At 53.1% G+C, this 26842-nt stretch overlaps 1 protein-coding gene across 4 annotated transcripts in view; it reads right to left on the bottom strand.

The window, feature by feature from the left end:
* Positions 1–1566: 1566 nt before the first annotated feature.
* ATP11A (ATPase phospholipid transporting 11A) overlaps positions 1567–26842 on the bottom strand; it is a 115947-nt gene continuing 90671 nt past the window's right edge. The window contains exons 19-30 of one of the 4 annotated variants that reach the window (XM_032610930.1): positions 25178–25429; positions 23944–24118; positions 21700–21802; positions 21300–21445; positions 20681–20740; positions 20089–20216; positions 18086–18221; positions 12357–12422; positions 11591–11694; positions 9363–9603; positions 5992–6095; positions 1567–5181 (exon numbers count right to left, since the gene is read on the bottom strand). In XM_032610930.1, coding sequence (XP_032466821.1) covers positions 6003–6095; positions 9363–9603; positions 11591–11694; positions 12357–12422; positions 18086–18221; positions 20089–20216; positions 20681–20740; positions 21300–21445; positions 21700–21802; positions 23944–24118; positions 25178–25429 — 1504 coding nt within the window. In that variant the 3' untranslated portion in view covers positions 1567–5181; positions 5992–6002. Of the gene's footprint in view, positions 6096–9362; positions 9604–11590; positions 11695–12356; positions 12423–18085; positions 18222–20088; positions 20217–20680; positions 20741–21299; positions 21446–21699; positions 21803–23943; positions 24119–25177; positions 25430–26842 lie in introns of all 4 variants that reach the window. The other 3 variants (XM_032610929.1, XM_032610931.1, XM_032610932.1) reach the window with 3 other exon arrangements.

Here is a 26842-nt window from a genome sequence, read left to right as displayed (position 1 = left end):
CGCTGACTCAAGATCGCCTTTAGACATGACACCTGTCCACTAGTTGTGGGGTTTGATGTCTTGAGTAAGAAATTCTTCATCCGATTAAAGATGCTGCATCTCTCGATTTCTGCTGGACCTCCGTCAGGCTTGATTAGGACTAATGTACCTCGATGAGGAATTAGAAGATTGCTAATTAAATGCTCCTGAATTATTCGAACGGCCTGAATAATAAAAATGTACAAAGGGTGAGCATTTTCTGTGGGGAAGTTAATACGATGATACAGTTTTAGTGGTATCCCCTTAGTGCAAGAAAGGAATTGAGAAATTATGTGTTTCTAAGATTTTTCCATGAGAGAGGAAGCTTAGTAACGTGGGTGTTGATCAAGCTGGGATACGACCCAGTAGAATAAAGGGCTGTGTTCACGGGAGCACAGGCGCGCAGGCTGGCTGTTCACACCGCAAAGCCTCAGGCGAGGGTGCCCTCGCTGGCTCCCTCTGAAAGGCGAGCACGCCCCTCCCAGCTGCCGAGGTCAGCGTGGTCACACGTCTGGGTCACCTGAGGCAGGTGTGGACACCAGACCACAGCAACCAGCAGCCCCGGGACTCCGACCCACCTGCAGCATCTGCTTCCTGTCGCGTCTGTGGCTGTGTTGGCTGCTGGCATTTGGTCTGACAGCCAAGGTCACCCACTCAGGGTGAGTTACTCGTCCCGGCCGTGTGCTTGTTTCATGGTGTTTGGGAGCCGGGAAAAAAGCCCCCAGTTTAGAACGGAGCCCGGTGAAGCCAGAGGCCTGAGCCGGTCCCTCCCAGGGAGCCAGTCGGCCCTGAAGGGGCAGTCCTGCCCCAGCCCAGGGAGGCCCTTTCTCAGGACCCTCGACCTGGCTCCACCCTGATCCCCTAATCCCAGGAATGAGACCTGGTGCGAGGATGTGTGGAGTTTTCTGAGGTTGAAGCTTTCAGAGGAGACATGGAGCTTGGTGCTGGTGGGAGCAGTGGCCAGGGGCTGGGGAGGCCAGGGCTGGGGGGCCAGGAACCCGAGCAACCCGCCCTCCCTCCGACTGCCCACGAGCCTGTGGGACCCGGGGCCTGGACAAGAGCGGGGAGGAGAGCCTGGAGGGAAAGGGGAGGAATCCAGATGGAGAGGGGTCTCAGGCGGAGGGTCAGGGAGCAGCTGGAGGGGGATGGGCAGGATCCCAGCGTTAGGAAATCCGACGCTGAGCTTCCTGTTCTGCGCCCCTCGGCCTCGGTGAGGCACCCGGTCCCACACGTTCCCAGGGCACCAGCTCCCACAGTGCCGTCCACTTCATCCCAAACAGAGACACTCCCTATGAGGGTGTTTACCCGGCAGCTCCTCTTAGCAGAAAGTTAAGACCAACTTCTATGATCTTTTTAATTTGTAAAGAAACTAATCCAGACCTTTCTTCTTCTTTGTTGCAAGCAGATTCAGGTCTCCTGCTTGCAACAAAGAAGAAGAAAGGTCTGGATTAGTCCAATCATATTTCGTATTATGAAGATATACTTTATCTACAGAAATAAAAGTTAAAAACAGTAGCATACCAAATAAATTCTACAGAAATGTAAGAGTCGGTTTAATTCACAATTTAATTTTTCAAAGCAGGTTAATAAATAATTATCAATTAAACATTACCGTTTGGAGGCTGATTTATTATCTTAAACGCACCTACTATATTCAATAATTTAAAAATAAATTCCAGTATTTATGATGACAACACCTAGAGATAACATTCGGGTTAAATACATTTTTGAAGATTCTCTTTTATTACATTACATAATGAATGGACATTTTAAACAGCAATGCAGACACACATTATAACTTTAAGTCAGAGACAATATATGCATATTAAAATTCTGTATATTTCGATAAGGTAAAAAATAAAGCTATATAAACTGATCTTTAGATTTTTTTCTGCAAAAGTAGAATCACACTTTAATTATACTCTGACACATCTTCATTAAAGCTTTGTTTATAGACAATCAGAATGATTCTCAGCCCCATTCACCTACCCTCTAACTAAAAAAAAAAAAAAAAAAAAAAAGAAAAAAATGAATGCATTTGCCAGCTGACATTTTTCCTGTTTTTAAAGTTACAAATGGGAAACTTCCAAAAGAAAGTGCATAGCAAGCTGTTACACTGAGTTGTCAAATAAATACCATTAATTTTAAGATAAAGCAGAAGTGGTTGTATTACATCATTAATAGTGCAAAACAGATAACTCAGTGGTTTTAAAGAAAGAGGCCGGAAACTTCCCTTAGGTTTTGCCCTGAACTTCTGGTTGACGCCCGTGAACTTAGGAATAGTTACACAGCTTGTGCGAGGCAGTTCTGTAGTTAAAGCTGCAAAGTCTCACCAGGCCAAACTATGCTTCTAGAAACCTGCTACTGCAGAAGGTGGCGCTCCTGGGCTCCTCCCGTGGCCCGGAACCGCCACCAGTGGGTCTCACGGGGCCAGGGCCCCCCCCCGGGGGAGGGGGGCGCGGGTCATTAGGTCTGCCTTCACCCCATGGAATCAAGGGCACAGGAATGGGCTGATTTGGGTTCTAACAGGAGTTGCCAAGAGAGGGTCTTTACTCCCAGCTCCGGACACGGGGACGCTGCAGCTGGGAGGGTCCGAGGGCTGCTGGCAGCCACCTGTCCTGAGGGTGGAGCTCAGAGGCCCCCGCAGGGTCCCCTTAGGACGTGGGATGTGTGTGCACCTGCGGCCTCGGGTGGCCGGGAGCTGAAAGCAGGACCACGGAGGTGGCCGGAGCAACACGGCCTACAGACAGCTTGCTTTGGGGGATGGCGTGTGGGTCAGGAACCAGACATCTGGACCAGCGGGGGAAATGTTAATAAGTGATTAACGTGCAGCTGTAAGATTTTCAAAACTAAGGAAAATACTTAAATTACTTGCTTTAAGGTTAGTGTAAGGCAAGTAAGTACTGCCCACTGTCGGGTGGGAATCTCACTGTCTTGTCCGAAATGTCACTTCGGTGGGTTCTTCGGCCCCTCCTTTGACTTTGCTTTTGACCTCATGCCCCTCGCCTACTTCAAATCATCAAGCACAGTCACTTAATAATTTCCCGAACAATTTTAAGAAGACTTTTTGGAGCATGTAAAGGTCAGTAACTTTCATAAGGAGACTTGACTTATCCGAGGTAAATGGTAACCATCTCAATACAGGCGAAAAGAGGACACGGGACCGTCAAGAAGCTATTTTAAGGCTGAAGGATAGAAATTAAAAACCAAATAAAAAGCAGATGAAATGGCAATGAACTGTGAAGAGAGAGCATAGCAAACTATCATACTCTAAATATGCCTTTTAGCTACTCACTACCGCCAGAAACACCAAAAATAAACAGGTGTAGAGAATAAAATCAAATCTGAAATTCACATTCATCAGATATTGAGACATTCAGCCAAAATGTTCATCAGAATTCAAATATAAAGTGGCCAAAATGTCATCAACTTAAAAAATAAAAGCTTTAAAAACATACTTTAAAAATTAGATAGGATACATTAACAAATAAAACAGCTATGAAAATACTTCAGTGCAAAGGGAATTTTAAGATTTCTAAAAAAATACATTACAAACAATTTGTTAACTAAACGTACAGAGAATCTGTCCCCCACATGTATTACATTTATACCCATTTTAGGTTCTTAAAAACGACTGTAAAAATGCACACACCATTGTTTGCAGGGTCTAGTGTGGACCACACACTGGACGTGGAGTGTGAGTGACAGGGGGCGGGGCGGAGGCTGGAGGACCCTCAGACAGACACGCCCTCCCATCCCCGTCTCACTGGAGGCCCCACGTCCATCATCCTAGTCTTTGGTATGTTTATACTTCACCTGCTTCACCCCGACTACCTGTGTACGCTTGTTCTTGCTGTTAGTTAACTCATCCCCTCGTTTAAACAAACAGTTTATGGGTGAACATTATACAATCAAACTGAAATTTGAACTTCCCGAAACCCCTAACGTCGAGCATCTCGGAAGTAGACTCAGTGTTCACTCCCCAACCGACATCCCTAAATCCCACCCATGCATCCAGCGGGGGCAATGTTTAGCTTTTGGGTGACCCTTTCCTAAAAAGCCATTGGTTTTACCCTCTGAATCTCAAACTGAAATGTCTTCTTTACGGACTATTAAGGCTATGTCGAACGGGTTATTTCCAGAAATAAGATACTGGTACAGGAAAGTCACAGGGAGTTTACAGCTCAGCTGCCTTCTGACGGTTCACCCCCACACGGAGACACGGATAGGACCCCCGACAGAGCAGGGTTAGGTCAGAGCCAGCGCGTGGCGGCGAAGGCTGCGATATTGCTTTTCAGGTCGCCCAGGCCGCCTTGTCAGACCTGCGGGCCTGACACAGATCTGGGGGACAACACCGCCGGGAGACCGACCACTCTTAATGGGGGCCTAAGCACCACACCAGAGGCCGGCCTCCGGCACCCAGACCCCATCCTTCCCCTCGACCCCCAAGACGGGCATTTCGCAGCAAGGGCGCCCCGGTGAGCCGCATCTTCGGGAGCGGGAAGATGAATTGCCCGGAACCTGTGCCGGAAGCTTTACCGGATAGGTTCCCCTCTTCGCGTAGGGAGCTGGGGGGAGGCAGGAGGCGGTGCCGAAGCACACAGGCCCCAGCCCCGCGGAGGAAGGGACGTGGGACCAGACGCGTCCGCGGTCAGCCTCGCTACCGCAGGTCCCGGTGCCAGCAGCGGACGGATGGGAGGGAGGGGTGCCGGTCCTGAGGCGTCCCTGGGCTGGTTCCGAAAGCAGAGGTTTTGGGGCCCGGGAGGAGGGGCCAGACCCGACCCCGCTTGCAAGGCTCAGCTGCGCTTCCCAAGAGGTCGAGGTGCGGTCTCACCCGGGGGGGGAGCGCGATCCCCCCAGATCCTGCTCCCACGGGGTGCACCGAGGGCTCGCGTGCGTCCTGCCTGGTCGCCACCCGGAGACGCCTGTCCTGCCCCCTTCACCGTGCGGCTCTTAGCGGCTGGACCCGTGATCCATGCATCCGGTCTCCCCTCGGGCCACGGGAGCGGGGTCTGTAGCCTGGTGGGGACGCGGGGAGTGGGAGAGGCTGAGCTGGAGGGGGCCTGGCGCCCCCCGCCCTTCCAGGGCGCTGCCCAGGGCTGGGGTCTACAGAGAGGCAAGGGGGTGACTCCCGAGAGGTGGTCCTGACACCAAGCACGCGGTCTGTCGGGAACAGAAAGGACAGAGTCAGTGCCGGGACCCCCGCGAGAATCCCATCGAGCACCCGTCGTCTGACCCGACGCCCCGACGTGGCCGCCGCCCCCGCTGCCCCGGCCTGGGCTCCCCTGAACACAGCTGGACCAGACACGGAGGAGGCATGTGGACCGTCCCGGCTGCGATCGTGTCCCCTTCTCGGGCCCACCGTCCCGCAGAAGACACACGTGAAAACACGAAGCCCCTCCCTGGACCCGGACTGGCTGCAGTTTCTCTAATGGGGATGCTGACCTCGCCCTGCCCAGCGCCCCCAGAGGCATCCCCCCTACCCGGCCCACGCGTGTGTTCCGATCGAACGGGCAGGGAGGGGAGGGGCAGCTGGGCGGGAGACGTCTGCTCTGGACACTGAAGGCGCTGCTGGACACCTGCCCCGGCCAAGGCTCGGGCCGCTCACTCCAGATCCCCTTTTTGACTTCGAAAGGTGGTCTTTCCTGATGGACCTTTCAGGTGAAGCCATTCCCACCACACGGATGAGAATGAACGAACTGTGCTCTGGACGCCGCACACCGGACACGCGTGGGGCGATGTCCACCCGGCACGTGCGCTGCACAGGTGTCAGGCGTGTGCGTGTGTGTGCACGGCACGCAGCCCACGCGGCCGGCCTCTCGGGTGGGCCACTTACCTGGGATGGAACCCACGTGTAAAGCCTTTCTCTGGGACCACGAACCTAACAGACACAGCACAGCACGCAAAACTCTGGAGGAAAACCGCGCGGTCAGCAGAGCACAGCACACCGGGCTGCCCGCGGGCGGCCGTTACCTATCCACCAGCTACTCGCGCCGCGGCCGTGGCTCGGGGTCCATCAGGAGAGGCCGGTCAGGGCTCGGCGCGGCGTCGGCCGGGGCTCGGCGGCTCGAGCTCCTCTGCAAGGCGAGGACAGACGCTGAGCCCGCGGAGGGGGGGGCCGGGCCACCGGGGAGGCTGCTGCCCAGAGTGGGGCGTTGGCTAAGGGCCTTGCCCACTCCCCGAGACCACCCCGGCACGGCTGGGCTCCCCAAGCGGGCACCCGGCCCCAAGGGAGGAGCTCTGTGCCTGTCCCTCTAGCCCGCTCTGTGTGCCTGCCTGTCCCTCTTTCCCTCTCTGTGTGCCTGTCCCTCTGTCCACCTGCCTGTCACTCTCTGTGTGCCTGCCCGACCCCGTCCCTCGGCCCCGTCTCTGGTCAAACAGAGGAGTCCCGGACTGAGACCAGAATCTGGGAGGTGCAAGGAGTCACAGGGCCACAGGTCAGCGGGGCCAGGCATCTGAACACTGAGATTTTCTAGTCAAACTGTATGAGTTTCTCAGTAACAAGGAAGAAGAGAATTGCAGGAGCTGAAGAATCACAAGCGTGAGCTGCAGAACGTTCTCTGGCGAGGAGGGGGTGAAGCAGACAAGCGCTGGGGTGGCTGCTCTTTGCAGGGGCGGAAACGCACACGACGGTATGTGCAAACGGATGTAGAAGCCAGAAATGCACACGTATATATAAATGACCTCTGTGTGTACACACACGGTGCCTGCCATGTTTTTCGCTTTAATAGGACAGGTGAAAAGAAAAAGCCATCCATCTCAAACGCAGTACGTCCCACAAAACAGCTAGTCAAGTGTTTGTTCCTCCCAAGTTTTGCAGAAATTGGACGGTTCTCCAGCAACAACACGTTGACCCTGTGAGTGCCCGGAGTGCAGGCTCCAGGCACCCTGGGGTCACGGCTGCGGCTACGGACACACAGAGCTCGGGTCCCTTCTCCCAGCGGCCAGAGTGTGGCGTCTGCAAATCAACTCTAAATGAACCCCATCAACAGTCAGAGGAATTCAGTTTTAGCCTGGAGTTGGCATGATTCAACCAATCTCATAAGCACCTCCTGTGACTTATTAAAATGTTCCTAATAATTTCATCCTGAATGTTTTCAAGTGTGTGAACAGCAAGATGAAATGATGTAACTTACTCTAACAAATTCTGATGGCATCAGATTAAAAAAATTTCGATCGCCAATAATTACTTGAACTTAAAAATTGTACCATCCTGCTAGTTAAAAAGCAGTGCTAAAGCTGTGTAGCATATGCACAGTTATTAGAGAAGAAAAAGCCTTTTTGTTTTTGTTTTTGCTTTAGGCATTTTCCCATTAAGCAAGCTGCCTCAGTAACACCAAACACAGATCTTCAAAGTGTGCCTGGTTCGGAGCACACAGAAACGAGGCACCAGGTACACAAACGACTGAAAACAGACACGCCGTGTCCCCGAAGCCTTGCCTCTGGAACAAACGCCTTCGATCCTGGGCGGCGGCCACAGAATGCCGTGTGAATGGCTCTATGTGCCTGAGAGAGGGGCGCTACGGCCCTTTAAGGCAAGGTCAGCGCCTTTTTCTAAAAATGATCAGACTTTTTAAAAAAGTTAAGAGGGACTTTGGTAAAAAAGTTGACCCCAGACACGTCTGTCCTGGCTTTCTCTGCAGCCCGGTGCCATGGCCTGAGTCTGGTCTCTCCGGAGGCCCTCAGTCCCGCCTGCAGCGCGGGCTCTGACGCTCCCCAGGGACACGTGCAGGCACCGGTCAGTGGCGCGGACGGCAGGCGCCCGGCACCCTGCGTCCCCGACGCCAGCGGCCCGGTGCTGCCTGGGGCGGGCCTGCGAGTGCGGCTCCGAGCTTAACCGTCAACCCTGTGCGGTCCTGCGACTGAGTCCCAAGCATGCAAAAAGACAGAAAAGCGTCACCTTGTTCCGTTAGAAAGTCAGACTGCTGGAAGTCTGAGAAAGCATAAAGACGGTGGGCTGCTCGACAGAAAGGCACTGGTTCCTAGTCTGCCGGTCCCAGAGGTCAGAGGTCAGAGGTCAGGAGGCCATGCACATCGTTAAACAAGGTGGTTATTTGGGCAAAGAGGCCGGAAGACGAAAGGAACGAAGAAGGGAAGAGACAAGAAAAGGCGGTGAGTCCAGTGAGACGGGCGGCAGCCTCCGGACGTCCCTGCAGCCACTGGAAACCAGGCCACACCGGCCCCGTGGCCCGGCCCGGCCCGGCCCAGCCCAGGCGGGCGGGATCCCTCCCCTAGCACTCCCGCCTGTGTCCCGCCTGGGAACAGCCCTGGACGACTGCGCAACTCGTAATGAAGTTGTCAGACGTGGACCTGCACTAACCCCTCCTGCGTTCGTCTGGGCACCGACTATGCAAGCCCAGCAGAATCCCCAGGGCTGGGGCACTGCGCTCAGCATTTTAAACCAGCACCAGGAACCTGAAGGCTTTGCCCACCCGACCCGTCACCTGCTGGGAGGGGAGCAGGGGCAAGCACCGTGACTGCGGCTCCAGCCCCTGGAGGTCCACCTGCTTTCCGCCCTAAAGCCGGCTAACAGCACTTGGGGACTGAGACCACGGGGCCCCTGGGCTTCCCAGTGACTCGGCCCCAGGACGTGCCACTCGCTCTCTCCTGTTGTCACCCTCCCTCCTGTCCCTCCCCACCTGCATGCCCCGCCCCCTTCACCTGCACAAGCACCTTGCTACAGGTGAGACAAGCGTCCTGCAGCAACGGGCCCTGCTGTGGCCTCTGCCCTCTCACTAGCATCCTTCCTCCTCCTCCTGAGGCCTGCACCACCAAGGGCAAGTCACAGGGGTGAGAGGGTAGCGGGGGGTCACAGGGGTAAGGGGACGGGGGACACCCCCTCCCCAGGAACCCCGGGGAGGGCCAGAGCGCTCTTGGGAAGCTCTGAGTACCACCTGTGTCTGATGCCGGTCCCGGCATCCTTCGTATCTCTCATCTTTCCTGGATCCAGAATTCAGCTTGTTGGCTTCCATTTGGGAATGTGGAAAACAACAGCCCGAACTACTCATAACCAGAATTTTCCAAAATAAATGCTAAACTTTGAGCCAAATCCACCATCCCTAAAAATAATGCAATTTTACCTTCAAGGTAATGATTAGTTGAAAAAACTTTTAAAAATGTACAAAAACCAATTTGCCTTTTGTATTGGCTTCATCTTTTTCTCTTAATCTTTTTCTTAGTTCAGGGACTAGCCACTCAAGTCTAACCACTGGTCGTCTAGGTTCAGGCGTAAAACCACGTGTCATCATGGAATTCGTTAGTAACGGTGGACTGACCGCATTTCCAAACCCAAACCTTTCCTGCACCCCTTTCTAAGGGCTGCCCCACGGCGCCCGGGGCGGTACCTGGACTCTCTCGGTGGCGCTGGGCCACAGCTGCCTGCACAGCACTTTCTTGAGGACGTCGGGAAGGAGGCTGACGGCGACGAGCAGGACGATGGCCAGCCAGGCGGGGCCGCTGGACAGCATGTGTATGAACACATAGTACATCCTTTGATAACTGAGGAACGGCCTGCAGCGTCGAGGGAAAGGAGAAACGTAACACGATGGCAGGAGAAACACCGAAATCCTGGTCTGTTTTCTCCACCTGCACGAAGAGCCCATGTGTTCTGGGAGTTTTCACTTTTGTCACGACAGTCACTGGACAAGCCACCTAGCCTGCCTGCGGGGACTAACCCCAGAAACACTGGGCTGTGACCTCTCCCTGTAACGCTGCGTGTTAACCCATGGGAAAAGGAGAGGAATTCTATGAAGTCATCCCAAAGGGGAAAACAAGTCCCCAAAGTTCAGTTTCAGAACAGCGAGAAAGATTTTAAAAGATGAAGTAGGTGATATTTTTTGTACCTTAGAATCATATCTGCGCAATAGCTATTAATATGGAGAAGATAAGCAAGCATGCATATCTTCACGCGTTCGTATCTGCCCGCGTCAGCAGAATGATTAAATACTTAAAAATTTATGCCATAGGGGCTTCCCTGGTGGCGCAGTGGCTGAGAGTCCGCCTGCCGATGCAGGGGACGCGGGTTCGTGCCCCGGTCCGGGAAGATCCCACGTGCCGCGGAGCGGCTGCGCCCGTGAGCCACGGCCGCTGAGCCTGCGCGTCCGGAGCCTGTTCTCCGCAACGGGAGAGGCCACAACAGTGAGAGGCCCGCGTACCGCAAAAAAAAAAAAAAAAAAAAAAAAAAAATTATGCCATAATATATTTTTTTAATTTCCATAAAAATACAAAGAATGAAATGACTCTCCTGCCAGGTGGATCACAAAAGCCTCTGGAAAGGGGCAGTGATGATGCTAAACTTGAGTCACACCGCTTCTCGGCTCTGAAGCCCCAAGGCCCAGGAGCTGGCCTGGGAGTTTTCGGGGGAGCCTCCCATTTACACAGCCGCTCTGGAGAGCTCGCTAGAACCGCAGGGATCTGTGGCCTGGGGCAGGGCTGCTGGAAACCCACCAAAAGCTGGTCTGGTCTTCCTGGATTTCCTGGTCTCCAAGAATGTGCAACGCATGGATCTGGCCACTCGGGGGTCAGAAAGAGAGCGGGTCATTGGGTGGATGTCAGCTCAGCAACCTCCACGTGGGGACCTGATGGACCGGGGAAGCCTCTCCCCCATTTCAGGGGCCGCCTGCCCCTCCCGGGAGCCGAGGTCAGCACTGGGGACGCCAGGTGGAGGGGACACTGCTTCTGGCCTCCCATTCGGCCAGGCTGTGGTCCCGGGCCTCACTTGCCTCCCCCCAGTCCCAGCCCTGCTCAGGAAATTCTCCATCTTATGCGGGAGGTGGAAACGTAAACGGGAGAATTACAGGTAAATCCGGCATGCGCTGTGACAGGGGGAGGAACAGCTGCTTGGGGGACCAGGTGGAAATGCCCGCCTGGGAGGTGACTCGAGGGAAGAGTGGATGAGGTTGATGGGCCGCCGGGTTTCGAAAGATGAACAGGCGCTCCCCAGGCAGGCTAGTGAGCAAGGACGTCTGGGCGGAGGGAACAGCGCCGGCAAAGGCAGACACTTGCTGCCCCCGTCAGGACTGACCGCTGTACTGCAATGGTCTCTAGACCAGTTGCCTTGTTTGTGTTCCACTCCCAAGTTCACTTTCAACACAGCAGCCACGGCGACCTTCCTAAAAGTGCAGTCGGACTCTGATGCTCCTCTACTTAAAGTCCTCGATGGCGGCAGGCTGGGGTCTAGGTCCTACGTGGCCGGCAGGCTGGACCTTCCTTCCCCTGCCGGGCCCCTCCCCAAGGTGTTTGCACGTGGGGCTCCCTTCCTTAGGAAGGGCTCTGGCTGGGGTCCGACTGCCTCGGCCCAGGCCAGCTCCCCGGGCGCACCCACCACGGTGATGACAGTGCTTTCCTCCCAGGTTTCCGCTTAAATAACAGCTTTTCTGGAGAGGCCTTCCCCAACCTTTGATCTGAAATAGGTCCCTTGCTGTAGTGTCCGGTCTGTTCCTCCCCTGTCACACATGTGATGCAGATTGTCTCCCCCACTGAGAACCTGGCGGAAAGGAGCAGGGACCACACCCGCCTCGTCCCCTGCGGGGCCAGTAACATAATGATGATTCTATAATTATCAACTCCATACCAGATAATTCCTCCCCAGAGGAGGGAAAAGACGACGTAGAACAGCAGCGACCCCCAGATCACAAAGTGGTTTATCCAAGTCCAGTAGTGTGTGTCCAGCGCCAGCTGAAAGAGGGAAAAGGTGATTGACGGTGGTGTTACCTGGGCGTGGCCCTGGGAGCCCTGACAGCGGGGGAAGGAAGCGGGAAGAGAATGGAAACAGCCTTAATTTTAGCCCAAATGCCTACATAAACCTGTTTGGGGAAAACACACTTTAGGTTCCAATGGAGAGAAAGGGTTCCCCACGGCCTCCGAGTCTCAACATTGCCAGTAAGTCTGCCTGGATCCCAGGGAGATGCTCCCACAGGGCGACCCGGGCGACGGCTCAAGGCGCTGGTCATAGCTCCACCCGGGACGTTGCTCTGGGGTTTTCCAAGACTCAGGCTGGTAGGATTTGGGACCTTCATAATGAGATTCCAGGAAGAATCCGACCTGACTCGAAAAAGAGCTAAATTTTCCACGGTACATTAATTTGTTCCAATTAAGATGGATTTTGCTTCTACTAGGGGTGGGGCAGATGGCCATTTAAAAGAAGTCTAATACCCATCCCTTCCCACAGAATAGGCTCCTTCCCTCCAGCACCTTCTGTGCAATTCCGACCTTTGCGCCTCGAGGCCGGGGCCAAGTTGGTGGTGGGGAGAAGACCCCGGCAACATTAGGGTCAGGGTCACGACTCACTAGGAGGGCTGACTGTGCCCGGAGGAAGCACGTCAGGTCAGGGGATGTACCTTCAGGGTGACCGTAAACACCATCACCGTGAAAACCAGCGTCCCGAAGGTCCAGTTCCCAAATACCTGTGGAGACAAGAGTCCACGTCGTCTCCCACTAGTACGGATTCTCCTCCTTCGCACTCCGCACGAGGGGCAGAGAGCACCTCCCACGGCCCCGCCTGACACTTCCAGCCCCAGACACGTGGAGACCCCGCGATGTCGCCAAAACGTGGGAGGGAGGCCGGCCGAGCCCGGCTCGCTAGGCCCCGGATCCCGCTGCATCGCCGGGGCGGGTGGTGGTTCCCGCTGGGTGCCCCGTCCTTCCTGCACGGCCGCCCCCAGTGTGGCCCCCTCGCTGCTCCCGCACACGGCGGCCCTGCTTACAAACCAGAGCAGGACACGCCTGCGAGCTAGAGTCACGGTCCGCAGGGGCCGACCCCGCTCCCCCAGCTCGCGTTTCACGCGGACGACAGGACACGCCTGCGAGCTAGAGTCACGGTCCGCAGGGGGCCGACCCCGCTCTCCCGCTCGTGTTTCATGCGGACGAGACCTTTACCCGGCGGCCCAGCCCACGCTCGCTAGAGCGCGTGTCTAGTCTCTTTTCAGCTCAAACACCTGTCGGCTCGGAAGGCAAACCACTGCTGCCATCGTCCTGGGAGCGGTGAGAGCTACAGCCTTGTCCCCTGCGGGCGGCATCACCAGGATGCGGCCCCGTGGGAGTCATGGAAACGGAGGAGGGGAGACACGACAGAGCTGCACAAGGGCCCGGGGCAGGTCCGCGGCCAGAACCTCGGACACGCAGCGGCCCCCGGACGAGGCCCCGGCGGGATGTGGGCTCGGCCAGCGGGGAGCACACACGTCCGACCAGGGGACAACACGTTTCTCACCCACAGACACAGACACAAGCAAAAGGAAACACCAGCCACTTCAGAGTCTTCCTCCCGGGGACAAACCAGCCTCTTGGACGTGTTATTTTACAAGAGTTATCTTCCCTGAGATTTCTACACCGCCTAAGAGCCGACCCATTTCTGGTTTGTCGGATTCTGCGAGCTGGGCCTCTCAGAAAACGCTCCTAGTTCTTCTTTACGAGAAAACAAAGCATTACCAGCCGGAATAAAAACTGCTTTCCCGCGTGGTTAGTTTTCAACCAAAGGAACATCCCTACACGCGACTCACTTCAGGCGAGCATGTGGGCTGCAGGCCTTGTGAGGTGTTTACCGAGGCAAGAACCTACTTGCAGAATTCTAGGAGAAAACCCGAAGCGCCAGGACTTTTGCAGGGAACAGACTTAAGGACCCTCATCACTTTATTCTTCGCTCCATCGGCGTGATCAAAGCTGGGCTCAGATCCACAGCCACAGTGGCCCTCCCTGGAGGCGATTCTGTCCCCGAGGTGGGGGGCACCTGCAGTGTCTGGGGACATTTCGGGGGAGGGGGCATCCCCTCCTGGCATCCAGGAGGCAGAGGCCAGGGGTCTGCTATCTGCAGCGGGGCAGCCCTACAACCAAGAACTCCTGGCCTCACCGGCAACAGTGCCCAGGCTGGGAAACCCTCAAAAACAGGGCTCTCTCTTCAATGCTTAATGTCGGGGGCAGGAAATTTTACCTCTGAGGTGGGCTGCAGCTCGGCAGTGGCCAGCAGGTGCAGGAGGACGCAGCGCCCGCTTCCTTTTCATTGGAAGCTACCGTTTTTAGCCAAAAGCAAGAGGTGAAGGTGCAGGGAGGGGGCGGCTCTGAACCCCGCGGGCACCGCCAGCTCAGCTGCAAGGGCAGAAGCCCTCACAGCCTTTGTGTTTGCCGCCCCTGCCTGACAGGGATTCAGGGATCTTTTACAAAACTGTTAGATAACAGCAAATGTGGGTGTGGACTACGAGTGGCAGAGTGACAGGGCATCTCCAGCAGCATCGCAATCGGGGACAAAGTTTCAGTCACTCAAATGGCTTCGCATCTCTTCCCGAGAGGGGCAGGACGGTGCTTCCCGAGGCACTGCCGAGATTCCTAGGATTCGGTGGATTCTGGTGGATCTGGGATCCACGCCCAGCCCAGCGAAACACAGGGTGTGGTTTTTACAGGCAAACAGCAGTAAAGCACAAGTACCTTGAATCACATTCGGGCATTTGGGTTGGAACCTGGGCAAGGCTGCACACCTGCCCACCTTCACCTGTGCCCTCCGCCAGCTATCGCAGCTCACTGGGAGGCGATCACGGTAACACCTCCGTAAGCTCCTCTGGGGTTCCTTATTTAAGGGAGCCCTCGGGTCCAGCTGATACTCAATGTATTATTGAATTTGTTGGCCATTATTTCTATGGACTTTGGGGGTGATTCACTGGGGCTCCAATCCCCTTTCTCAAAGGGGTGTCCTGAGGGACGGCCTTTTTCCCGAGTGATATCAGTTCCTCAGCCCCCAGGAAGCCCCAGGGCTGATTTCCTAAAGTAACACGTGTCTCCGCGGAGAACGTCGTGAACTTCTGGGCCTCGCTCAGAGGAGAGGATTCAGTAGGAGGTCTCCCACCTCCCCCGCAACCAGGTCCGAGTTTAATTCCTTCTCCCACTCCGCCCTCTCTCCTCTTCCTCAGGACTACCTTGTAGGAAATCTTACTGCTCACAGAAGCTCTAAAGCCTAGAGCAGTTTAATTTTTGCATGTAAAAATATCCCACGACAAACATGTCTTGTGTTTTCTCAAGATCGCACTCACAAGGAACATCTACGACATTCGCTTCACGTGCTGACTGGGAACCTCTGCTGAGAGGCTGGTGTTCTCGTCCTCAGCCCGCTGGGGACAGCTCACGTTCCAGCTCTCTAGATATTTACTGGCTTCTATTACAACGCACCCCAAACTTTCAAGCGTTCACCTAGAAATATCCCACAGTTCAACAATAAAATAATCATTGTCTTATATTCTTACTTGAGAAATAATACAGCTCTTGACGTCTGTGCGGAAAACGCTCCACAAGTGAATTTCTCTTTTTCAAAAGTTATCAATGATTCAATTGTTCTCAACAGATCCACGAACATGCCTACAGAATGATTTAGGTCTTTAGGGGTCACCTCCCGACCATCACTAGAACAGGGCAGCTAAAATGTCCCACCAAGAAGACACGTCCGTCCTCCTTGGAAGAGGACAGAGATGACCGCTATCCTCACCAAACCACCTGCTGCCCAAGGCCAAGGACATCAGCAGCCCCCTGAGGCTGCCCTGGACTTACAGCTCTGCTTGCTGCTTTGTCTGAATTGCTACAGAACCAACCTACAGTATCATTTTTGGTTTCGTAAGGGATGCAACCCCCTTACCTGACAAACAAACAAGAATTTAAGACTCAGTGATCCAGAGCGAGAAGGCTCTGTGCGGAGGCCCCGAGGTACCGCGGGGGTCTAGAGTCAGACCATCGACGGGGCGCACTCGCCACGCGTGGCCCTGGGGCTCCTGTCCTCCTGGTGATAAAGGTCTACCCTGGGTCCCCGCAGGTGTCCCTCCGCTTAGCGCTGGCCTTGCTCTCACGCCTCTACGTCTGCGGGTTGTTTATCGTCCCCCGGGCGCCAGTGACCCAAGGCACAGCTGTGGACCAACGCCCAGGTCCAGCACCTCACTTGGTACGACTGTGGCACACGCTGCTTCCTGACATCACCGTGCATCTCAGGAGCTTCTCACGTGACAGGATGTGCGTGGCCTGTGCTGACTCCGTTCCCACGGGGGCCTCAGAGCTCCTGGCCCGTGAGCACAGGGCCCCAGCCCACTGGCGTTCTTTCTACCTCGCTCTCCCTTCCTGTCATCGTTCCAGATTCTAACCAACCCTTTTGTCCCATAACAGCTGAGCAAAGGCGCAGAGGTGGCAGGCGGGGAAGGGATGGTACGTGACCGTCTCACGGGAAAGACCCCTTCTAGACGCTGGGATCCGGGTTCCATGGTGGCTCAGGGCGCCCTCAGGAGCGAGTAGCAGAGAAACAGGAAACGGCAGAAGCCCTTGGCTCACGGGAAGGGCCTCAAGGCACCCGGGCCTGCAGCTCTGACCACAGCAGCGGCAGGAGGAGATGTGGCCCAGCCTCGTGCCGGGAAGGCCCCCCAGGCCTGCATCTGGGGCCCCTCGGGCGACCAGCACCTGTGTCCAGGGTGCATGGCCCCTCCCTGCTCACACCCGCCCTCTCGTGGGCTTGCAGAGCAGGGCCAACCATGTCACCACGTGATGTGAGTGTCAAGCAATTCTGCGTGGTCTAAAACACATACCCTGGGTTTGAGCTCTAATTCCCTGACCTCGTACAGTATTCATCTGCCTGAACTTCCACTTGCTCGGCCTTAACACCGTGAAACTGTCTGACTGAAGGAGCGACTGGTGAGCGAGGGTGACGCCTGCAGAAGCGACTCACTGCCTGGATCCTGGGACCACGGATGCCCGGGACGCAGAGTCTGAGCTCTTTAAGGTACATGTGAGGTGCTCACTTAAAGCTGGGCCCGCAAGGGAATCTCACTAAAGATGCATCAGAGCAAACGCTAAGACAGCTCGACTCAACTACTGATACGTTATGGCCTCGTGGCACCCGGGAGCTATTCTACTACAACTAAGACGAAGTGTAAATTCTTGAAAAATGTGAAGATTTTAGAAAAGTGCAATAAGACTTTGAAAAATCCTCAAGATCAATTTAGGAAAAATTGGTTTCAGTTATAACGAGAGATGACTGTACCCTGCAGTCACAAGAAAAAAGAAACTGATGGGCCAACACACAGCAAGACTCTGAACTTCAGGCCAGCTACGTGGAGGGACAAACGGGCAGAGAGGTGTCCCATCAAACAGGACATGCAGTAAACCTCTGTTCACAAGCTCCCCTTCTTTACGTGGACCCTGGGGCATCAGGTCAGAAGCAGGGCGCCGGGCCCCGGGCCTCTCATATTCTCCAGAAGCAGACGGGGCTGGAGGTTGGCCACGGTCAAAGCAGCATCCCCTCCAGCCTCACATGCTTGTGTGTCTTCCTACTTACTTAGGTCAAGGGAGGTCCAAACAGATCAAGTCCACTTAGAAACATCACTGACCCCGCTGGTGGTCCCCAACGTGGAAATACAGGGAGTAACCTCAGCAACAGTGACCCGAGTGGACACACAGGTTTCTGGGACGACCCCAGTCCTACAGACGTGGGGCAGCAACTAACAGCATTTCTACCGACAAAGCACACAAAGGGAGTCACGTTGGAAAATATTTTCGAGAAATATTTTATTTGTAACGCACTCCAAAAACACAAAGGACGCACCCACAGATTTCTTACCATGTGTGTGTTGGTGGTCACTATCTGAGAGTGGGAAGGAAGCCATGGCAAAAAGAAAAAAGCAAGATACAAATAAAACAACCCCTAGAAATTATGCAAAAAACCAGAGCGCTGAACGTCTACCAGGAAAGTGTAAATCTACTTGTTGCGAAGTAAACAGATACTTAAGGATGTGAACAAACACTAAAATGGGTTAAATACTAAATTATTTCCCATATTTAATAAGCCACGTCTCAACGATCAAATCGAACCACTAGATATATAGCTAACGGTGAGTAAGCTACAGAACTAAAGCCTGGAACCGCTCAGGAAGGGTGTCCCTACAGTCGGCAGAACTCTGCCATCATGTCCCTTCCATCCAGCTGGGGAGCAGACACCCAGACACGGTCCCCACGGGCTGTGCTGAGACTGCGCTGACCCGGGATCGTGCTGGATTCAAGCTCTATCCCCAAAGAATCCCGGAGCCACGATGACACGACCCAGTTCCGTACTAACCTGTCCGTTGCTGGTCACGGTTGTGTTTTCAAACATGAAGTAAGCACCGAAGAAAAACACCAGAGCATCGAACACGCCTAAGAACGTCCAGTAAATGAACACCCGCCAGCAGAGGAGAGCATTCTTGGCGATGTCTCTGGGGGAGGCAAAGGGTGGGAACCTGTGAGCGCGTCCGGGCACACGCGCCCACTCAGCCCCCACTGTGTCCACCGGCCCTGCGGCCGCCGTCCTCGTCCGGGGGCCCCTGACTCACGGAGAGTCCCGAGGTGGCAGAGCTGCAGGGACAGGAGAAGGAGGGCCCTCGGAGGGGGCGGGGCCCCTACCGACACCCGCTCAGCCAAGCCCCGAAGAGCGGGTCCTGGAGAAGCCCGGCCGCGAGCACGGGATTCCTGGTCTCCCGCCTGGGGTCACCCCACACAGCCTGTCCACGCCGCGGCCAGACCCCCATCTCCACCCCTCGACTGGCCGGCACACGCTCTGAAGGCACGGAGCCTGTGGGATGCCAGGTGGGCCTCACGACTGGCCACGCCCCCGAGCCACACTTGATGCTCTGCGGCTCCTCTGGCCACACCGCCTGTCACTTCACTCAACACCACACCTGGTCCCAGAAAGGCCCTGGGACAGCTTGTAGCACAAAGCTGTAGTAACCAAAACCAGCACGGTCAAAGCACAGTGAGAAGGGAGCAAACACGCTGAGGTGTGAGGGGCGACGTCCCCAGCTGATACAGTGGGAAGGACCAACAGACACTAAGTTTGAGCTTCCTGGGAGCAAAAGCAAAATGCTCTCCAGACTTTGCATTTTACTACATACGGATATTCCTGAACAATCTCTGTTTGAATATTTTATTTCTCAAAAATGGACTGTGACATCACTAGAGGAAGAAAGATGCCAGCGCTCACACCTCTGCTTCCGAAAGGAAGGACACAGGACACAGGGACACGCTGGCATCCAAACGCCAAGACCGCGGGCTTCCTGGACCAGGCTGCGCATTTCACGACAGGGCTTCCTACACCTGTCAGTTTAGTTCAATAAGACAGAGAAGCTGCAGGATTCCCTCCGGGTGTGTGTCTAAAATGGTGTGGGTTCCCTATTCTCTTAGACTTACTCCTGTATCATTAAATGCACGTGACAAACGCAGAGCTTGCTTTTTTTTTTATCACCTACAGGGATTATTTTGGACCCCAACGCTTCAAGACCCCGTTTAACGGCTAATGATTCTGATGTAGGCCGTGGGGCTGGTGAGGTGTCTTGACTGTGCGGGCACAGGACTCACACATGGGCAAAGCCGGCACAGAATTTAGTGCATACACACGTGAGCACACGACAGGAAGACGGCTGGGCGTGTCGCGTCGGTGCCCCGCTTGTGACCTTGTCCTGCGGTTCTGCAGGGTGGTCTGTCAGACGTTACCACTGGGGAAATGGGACAAAACCTCACAGAATCTCTCTCCTATTTCTTACAACCACATGTGCATCTAAAATGTTCTGAAAAGAACACGTTTAATTTACAAAGCCACAATAAAGTGACACATTGAATCGGCCAATGATCCTGGGGAGCAGTTCTGAAATAGCAGAAAAATCGTTTCCTTGTTATTAAGAATACTTTTTAGCAGAACAGAGCACCCTGAGATCAGATATGTTAACTTTTCTCTTTTCTCACGGAACGGAACCTATTTGGACCTGCGAGGATCATTTAGGCCATAAACTTACTGGGGTCACAAGGGGATAGAAACTCTCACCCCAAGTCCTTTCATAACCATCGAAAACCACGGTAAAATACAAACTGGCTTAACGTGTACATTTCAAACGCAACACAAATCCTCTGTCTGGAGTATATTCACTTAAACCACATGGCTTCCTGCTTGAAGAATCTGCTGTGGAAGCGAGTGTGTCAGCTGACACTGAATCGTCTGGCTTTTAAGTACTTCAACCAAGTATTATCCGGATTCGCGGCAGGGCTGCCCGGTCCTTCTCCTTGCCTACAGCGGCTGCCTGCTCGAGGTACCTGTAGAGGGCAGGATCCCTCTTGAGCGTGTCCATGGCGACGTGCTGCTCCGTCAGGCTGTGCAGCAGGATGGGGAGGGAGGTGAAGCTGATGTTGTAGAGAGTCAGGTAGGCAGTGTCGTACAGGGTCTGCGGGACCGAAAAGCCACGTGAAAACAGCACCCGGGCATCTCGACAAGACTTTCGGATGATTCGTTTCAATATGCACGTGTAGTTTCCATTTACAAAGGGCCACAGGCACGAGCGTTATAAAATGCACACAGGGCCATTTTCCTACAGATACAGAAGGACAGGGCATTTTTCAAAGTGTCAGGACGTCGACTAGTCTGGATTAAAATCACGGCGGACCCACCTGGTCCTGCCATTCCAAACCTGCAACAACGGAAAGTTGCATAAAAGTTTGCAATTCTGATCGCCACCTCCAAGCTTAGATTTTCCCCGGTCCTGGCTGCTTTAGATGAAAGAAGATCAGCGACGGAACGGGGGGGTCATCTGGCCTGCATGCCCTGCCGTCCACCCTCCGCCCACCACAGACACATGCGGGGAAGAGGGATAAGGCTCAGGTGAGCTCGACCTCAGGCAACAGGACTCACCTGTTGTGAAAACCCACAGAAGAACTGGTACAAAAACTGAGGGAAAATGAAGCAGACATTCTGAAAGACAAGTCACACGCATGTTAATCAAGGGCACATTGTAAGAGACGTCACTTTTCTATCCCGTCACAGAGCTTGGCCACGTGACACACTCTACCTGGGCAAAGTGCCCCACATTCTCCAGCAAGACGGGCAATGGCTCTAAAACTCCTTGCTCATCTCAGGGGCCCCCACAGTGCACACGGGACCATTCTGGTCACCCTGAGATCAGACAGACTCAAGGGAAGCTTGTGGCAGAGAAATGAGGCGGCAACGTCGGTGTCAGTACAGACAGGAAAGAATGCAACCGCATTAAAGAAGGAGAAACTACTTCAAGGAACTATAAAAGAATGCCCCTTCCTCAAGCGTTTTAAGCCCTTATCTCACTGGTCCCACATTCAGTTCTGAGACTGCGAAGAGAGCTGGGCGTTTGCTCCCGTGGTCCTACGATTACCCCCTCCTTTCTGACAGTCACTTCTATCCATGGACAAATCACCCCTGTAGCCTCGGGGCATCGTGACAGACGAGCCATCGATCACACGCTCTGAGACGGTGAGAGGGGAAACGAAAGCCTTCCTACCTTATAAAAGAAGTACTGCACAAGCTCAGATATTCGAATATAGTAAAAGTGCCCATGAACAAGTAGCATCTTCTTTAAATGCTTAAATTTCGGTATCGCATAGTCACTGTTCCTTGCAGCCTGGCGACCTTCTTTCCCAATGATGCCTACAAGAAGGGAGCAAACGTGCTGAGTAAAGCCTTTCTCAACACCACGCAGGTGGACACGGACACAGGCAAAATGGGGAGAGGCTGAACCGTGACTGTCGGATTTCCAGTCACGGACGCTCTGTGTCACAGACAGTGTCCTTGAACGTGTGTCTAAATTCTATGGCCCTGCCTTGGCTGTGTCCTTTCTCGTCCAGCTGCGTGATAAACCCGGGTTACCAAGAGGCGCAGGGAAGCAGAACCGAGGGGCTTACCTATGCCCACGTGGGCCTCTAGGATCATGCTGACGTCATTTGCGCCGTCACCAATCGCTAAAGTGATAGGGTGCTCTTTTGAAAATTTGATTAATTTAACAATCTGGAAAAGAAGTAAGTGCAGATTTTATCGTCTCTGTTTTATTTTTGCAAAGGTCATTCACTAACTAGGCAGAAACGACAAAGATGTCAAGTTAGTCAAGGAAAAATGAAACAACTATGTACTTAAAGTGAATTATTTATTATATGCAGTCTATTTTATCCACTTAGGATAAAATCTTTTTGACGTCGCAAGTGAAACACACTTCAGCAAAAGCAGCTAAGAAATGACTGTAGTAAGATGAGCTGAGCAGGCTGGTGGGCAGACAGGACAGAGAGTGAAATCCAGGAAGTCATTTGCAGGGGCTGCTCAACTCCTTATGTAAACGTGGGGGAAACAGATTTAAATATACGGGGGGGGGAGTGTGAACGCTGCATTCCGTTAGAAGATACTGCTATTCCAAGCTATCTGGTTTCAAGCATCTATTTTTTAAAATAAGCTGCTCATTTACTTTTCAAATTTGTCATGTGTGCAAAACCAAGTCTGACAACTCAAGGCAATGAGTAATTTCCAAATTTTTAGTCTGCTTCTTTACAGTCTTTTTTCCTATTTATGTGCCTAAGTATAAGGTTCCACGATGTAAGACTGAAAAGATGAGGAAAAAATGTGTGGATTGCCTTCTTGTTTCAAGACTGAGACACTAATTGGTATAAAAGTTTGCAAAAGTCACTTAAGAACCTAAAAGAAATACCAAGTAACATGTGAAGACCAAACGACATCCTTAGTTCTGTTCCGGACGTCACTGTACAAGGTTTACACACAGTCACACACTTAAGAGGGACAGTCGGGAATGAAACCATGTGTATCCCAAACAGAATGTACACGAACGCCTGAGTCTGCTTTTCTTCACTGAGAATCACCCCAGGGCGATGCTTTACGTGTTTCATGCTTAGTGACACTGTCACGTGGCAGATCAGTGTAGCACGCATGCAAGGACGCGAAAAATGACCCCTTTGCACGTGGTGTTCCGTATTTCACCTTAAGCGCTAGGTCAGTCTGAGAAGCTGACAGTTTCTTTCGTGAGCAACTCAAGAGAAACTGATCTCCCTTATCTAAAATGTGGTTTACAGAATTGGGACCGTTTTAGGTTTACCAACACCAGAAAGGCACAGATGCTCACGTTCGTATCCCATATGCTTTCAAAAATATTTAAAAACACACAACAGGGGGCTTCCCTGGTGGCGCAGTGGTTAAGAATCCACCTGCCAATGCAGGGGACACGGGTTCGAGCCCTGGTCCAGGAAGATCCCACGCGCCGCAGAGCAACTAAGCCCGTGCGCCATAACTACTGAGCCCGTGCTCCAGAGCTCGAGAGCCACAACTACTGAGCCCATGTGCCACAACTACTGAGCCTGTGCTCTAGAGCCACAACTACTGAAGTCCATGCGCCTGTGCTCTAGAGCCACAACTACTGAAGTCCGCGTGCCTAGAGCCTGTGCTCTGCAACGAGAAGCCCACGCACTGCAACGAAGAGTAGCCCCCGCTCACTGCAACTAGAGAAAGCCCATGTGCAGCAACGAAGACCCAACGCAGACAAAAAAAAAAAAAAAAACATTAAGGAAAAAACACACGTCAGGTGGTGTTTCCACAAGAGTGTGGTGCAATGGGCAGAACGTGAGTTCGGAGTCCGACAGAGCGGAAGCCGATTCGGACGGCCACTTTCCAAATCATCCCGCCAGGCAGGTTCTCCCGATTTTCTGTCTTAGGTACTTCATTCCTAAAATTAGCACAGCCCCCCTCGCCTCAAGGGTTACCGTGAGGGTCGGTGGGTTCGCACCTGCCTCAGCAATCGGCACACAGTAGGTGCTCGACTGCAGCTGCCTCCGTCCCGGCTTCCGTACAGACTCTTACAGACGGCTCTACCTCCTTGATACAGCTCTGTTTACGTGAGAGACGGGACGAGCATCTCCCTTGATCTCTGCACCCGGAAGGACCATCCATCTGATTCCATCAACGCTTACTAATCACAGCGAGCAGAGTTAAGTCTCACGTTTCAATTTCTATCATTTTTGCTTCCATTTTTAAAAGGAGGTGCTTTGCTAGATTTAAAAAAACCCCCAGAGGCTGTAAGGGCTCATGAACGGCTCTCACTACGTAACCCCTTCCCCCGGGGATCCCTAGCTGGTTCCTGGTGGGCGGCGGACCTGGGCCTTCTGCAGGGGCGCCATCCGGCAGCAGAGCACGGCGCTGCAGTTCCGGCAGATGTCCAGGAAGAGCTCTCGGTAGTTGCTGGAGCTCCCGTCCTCATGCGGCTTCATTATCAAGGACAGCGCGGCACCATCAATAATTAAACCGTAGTCCTGCACATCGGCTGAGAGTCTGTTAGATCATACAAACCAGAGAAATTACTCAATAACTAAATCCAGAGATTTGAGAAGACTATGTACTTTTTGGGGTTATCTATAGATGCTACACATTCAGGATTAAGAAAATGGTTTTTCTTGTTTTGTCAGTAATAATACAGTCTCTAGATTAGTGGCTGTAAGGCCTTTGATTACACTTTAAAATTGTGTGTGAATTAAACTTTCTCATTTCACTGAGGCAAAGCAAACAACGGTCGCAACTGTGGACTCCTGGGCGTGTTCCGGTACTTCTTGACAACAGAAGGAGAGCATTTATCCCGCTATCGAAGAGATCGGCCTTCATTCCCGAACTGCCTGGCCACCTCAGCCAACCACAGCCTTTATTGTTACAACTAATACCTCCGTGCGACTCTGCCCGGGTGACCTGACTTGGAAAGAACGTGGTCGTAATTTCTCTTTGCTGGGTTTCAAAATTACAAGGAATATCTCTAATCCCCAAAAGGAATTCTGCAGATAGGGCAAAGGGAAATGCTGCTGTACTATTTATAAATGAATAATTTTAAATCCACGTATGATTAGAGAGCTGTCTTTGCTTTACCTAAATTAATGAAAACTTGAAATGATTCAAATGAAATCTAATCTTAGATGATACATCTAAAACCAGCAAGGACAGCATGGATAAAATGTGAATAAACTGGTGAACATTCTTGGAAAAAACAACTGTCGGGCGTACACTGTTCTGTCTTAATCGACAAACGACCATGAATTATTCACGTCTCCCTCCTGCTCTGGTAGATGCCCTGAGGAATCCACGATGCAGCCCGCAAGTGTCGTAGAAGCAGACGGGAATCACCCCATGCACGCGCACACACACACACACACCACACACACACACCCCGCTCTGATGCAAAAAGGCATGTATGTCACAGCTGCTAAAGAGAAACAGCTCTGGTCATGGTCCCGACCACGGGATGCTGTTAGAGGCCAGAGGACAGGACCACGTCCGCACAGAGGGAGCTGAGGCCACGGCCCTGCCCGCGGAGCTTGCCCAGTCCTCTGCAAACGTCCCGCCTACCCTGAGAAGCTGTCCCGGGTCAGGCTGGCGCTGCAGTGCAGGACGGTCTTGCTCAGCTCGCAGAGCACGTCGTGCAGGCTCTGCTCCTCCAGCCTCTTGGTGGTCACCTCGAGCAGCTGCGTGTTCCTGCGGAAGAGCCTGCAGGCGTAGCAGGCGGCGGCCGCCGTCTCCATCTTGTCACCCGTGAGCACCCACACCTTAATGCCCGCCTTCTGCAGGGCCTCGATGGTGTCGGCCGCCTTCTCCTGCAGCCTGGGGGGCGGGGGGCGGGGGACAACACGCACCCGTCAGCGTGGACACAGCAAACCAAGTGCAGAATTCCAAGAACTTGTGATCTACCGAACTGTTTCAGTTTTTTGCCCCCAAATTAAAAAGCACGGCCGTGCTGGCTCGTGATTTACCGTAAAGGACCCGAGGCTGGTTACAGTATTAACTTTTTACAACAAAACACTTCCTAATACCACAAAATCCACAGGGATAAAATATTAAGAAACAAAACGGCATCTTGTACGAGTAACAGTTGCCGAGCACACAGTTTTCTGCCTGGTGGGACTTGCTACTTAGAGAGGATTTTACGCTATTATAAGAAGGCCCGTCATAACCACCAACCAAAAAAGTCTTAACCAGGGAAAAACGGGACCTGGAAAAGAGGTGACACTCACGACCTTTTCATTGTGCATAAACTGTTCTAATTTTGCCACGTATCAAATCGGAGCCCAGGTTCCCCTAAAGAACGTGAAATGCCAGGCACGGCTCTGGGACGGGCTGACGGCCTCGCAGGCTCGCCCCGCATCAGATGCCGCGGGAAGCACTCGCCCGAGACGTTTTGTCTTTGCCAGAACCTTACAGGATGAGGACGGTGTTAGGATCCTGGTCTACGTGTAGAAAACCCACAGCTTGCAGAGGCCACGACACATGTCTGAGGATAAACGGCCCTCTTGACCTTGGTCAGGCTGTCTTGCCATCCGTGGAAGTCTGGCATCAAAACCACGTCTGCCTCACTTGGGGGCCTGCTGTGTTTTCTAGATTTTAGAGTCTTAGTTTTTGATAGATGTGTGTCAGTGATGTGTTTGTGTCCAGTGCTGAGTGAAAGGCAAGGAAAGGATCCGGATTCTGACTGGAACCATCTGGTTAGATTCTGGGATAAACTTCCTAGGTCAAGTCTGGAGATGATATAATCATACTATTCTAGAGGCAGAAAAAAACATCTCTCATTTCATCCTTTTTTGCAAAAAGGAAACCGAGGCCCAGAGTGGTTTGCAAAGATGTTGCCAGAAATAATTTGAAATAATTTCATCAAAGAAATAATTTGTAATCAAATATCATCACTTCAACCCCTCCCCTCCACCCCATCCCCGGGGATCTACTCTCAATGTCCTGAGGTGCCAGCTCCCTCCGGGTGCATCAGCTCCCAGGACCCCCATGAGGGTCCTCGGCTGTGCAGGCAAGGATCCCTCCACCCTTAAGAGCCTTCCCTTCTCCCCAGTTCCTCCAAGGACCCAGGAATTCTACCAGCTATTATTGTCAGTTTTTGCAATATTCTACTTCATTATTTTAAATTCCTTCAATGAGTGATGACAAGACCGCTGAGAATGTTAAGATCCAACATGTTTACATTTGTATTTGGGAAGAACTAGTGACAAACTGAGGAACAGATTAGTTATT

This window comes from Phocoena sinus, chromosome 18, assembly GCF_008692025.1.
Source record: "Phocoena sinus isolate mPhoSin1 chromosome 18, mPhoSin1.pri, whole genome shotgun sequence".
Classification (NCBI taxonomy): Eukaryota; Metazoa; Chordata; class Mammalia; order Artiodactyla; family Phocoenidae; genus Phocoena; species Phocoena sinus.
Note: the sequence above shows the minus strand (reverse complement) of the source record. Positions and strands in the feature narration are given on the sequence as shown.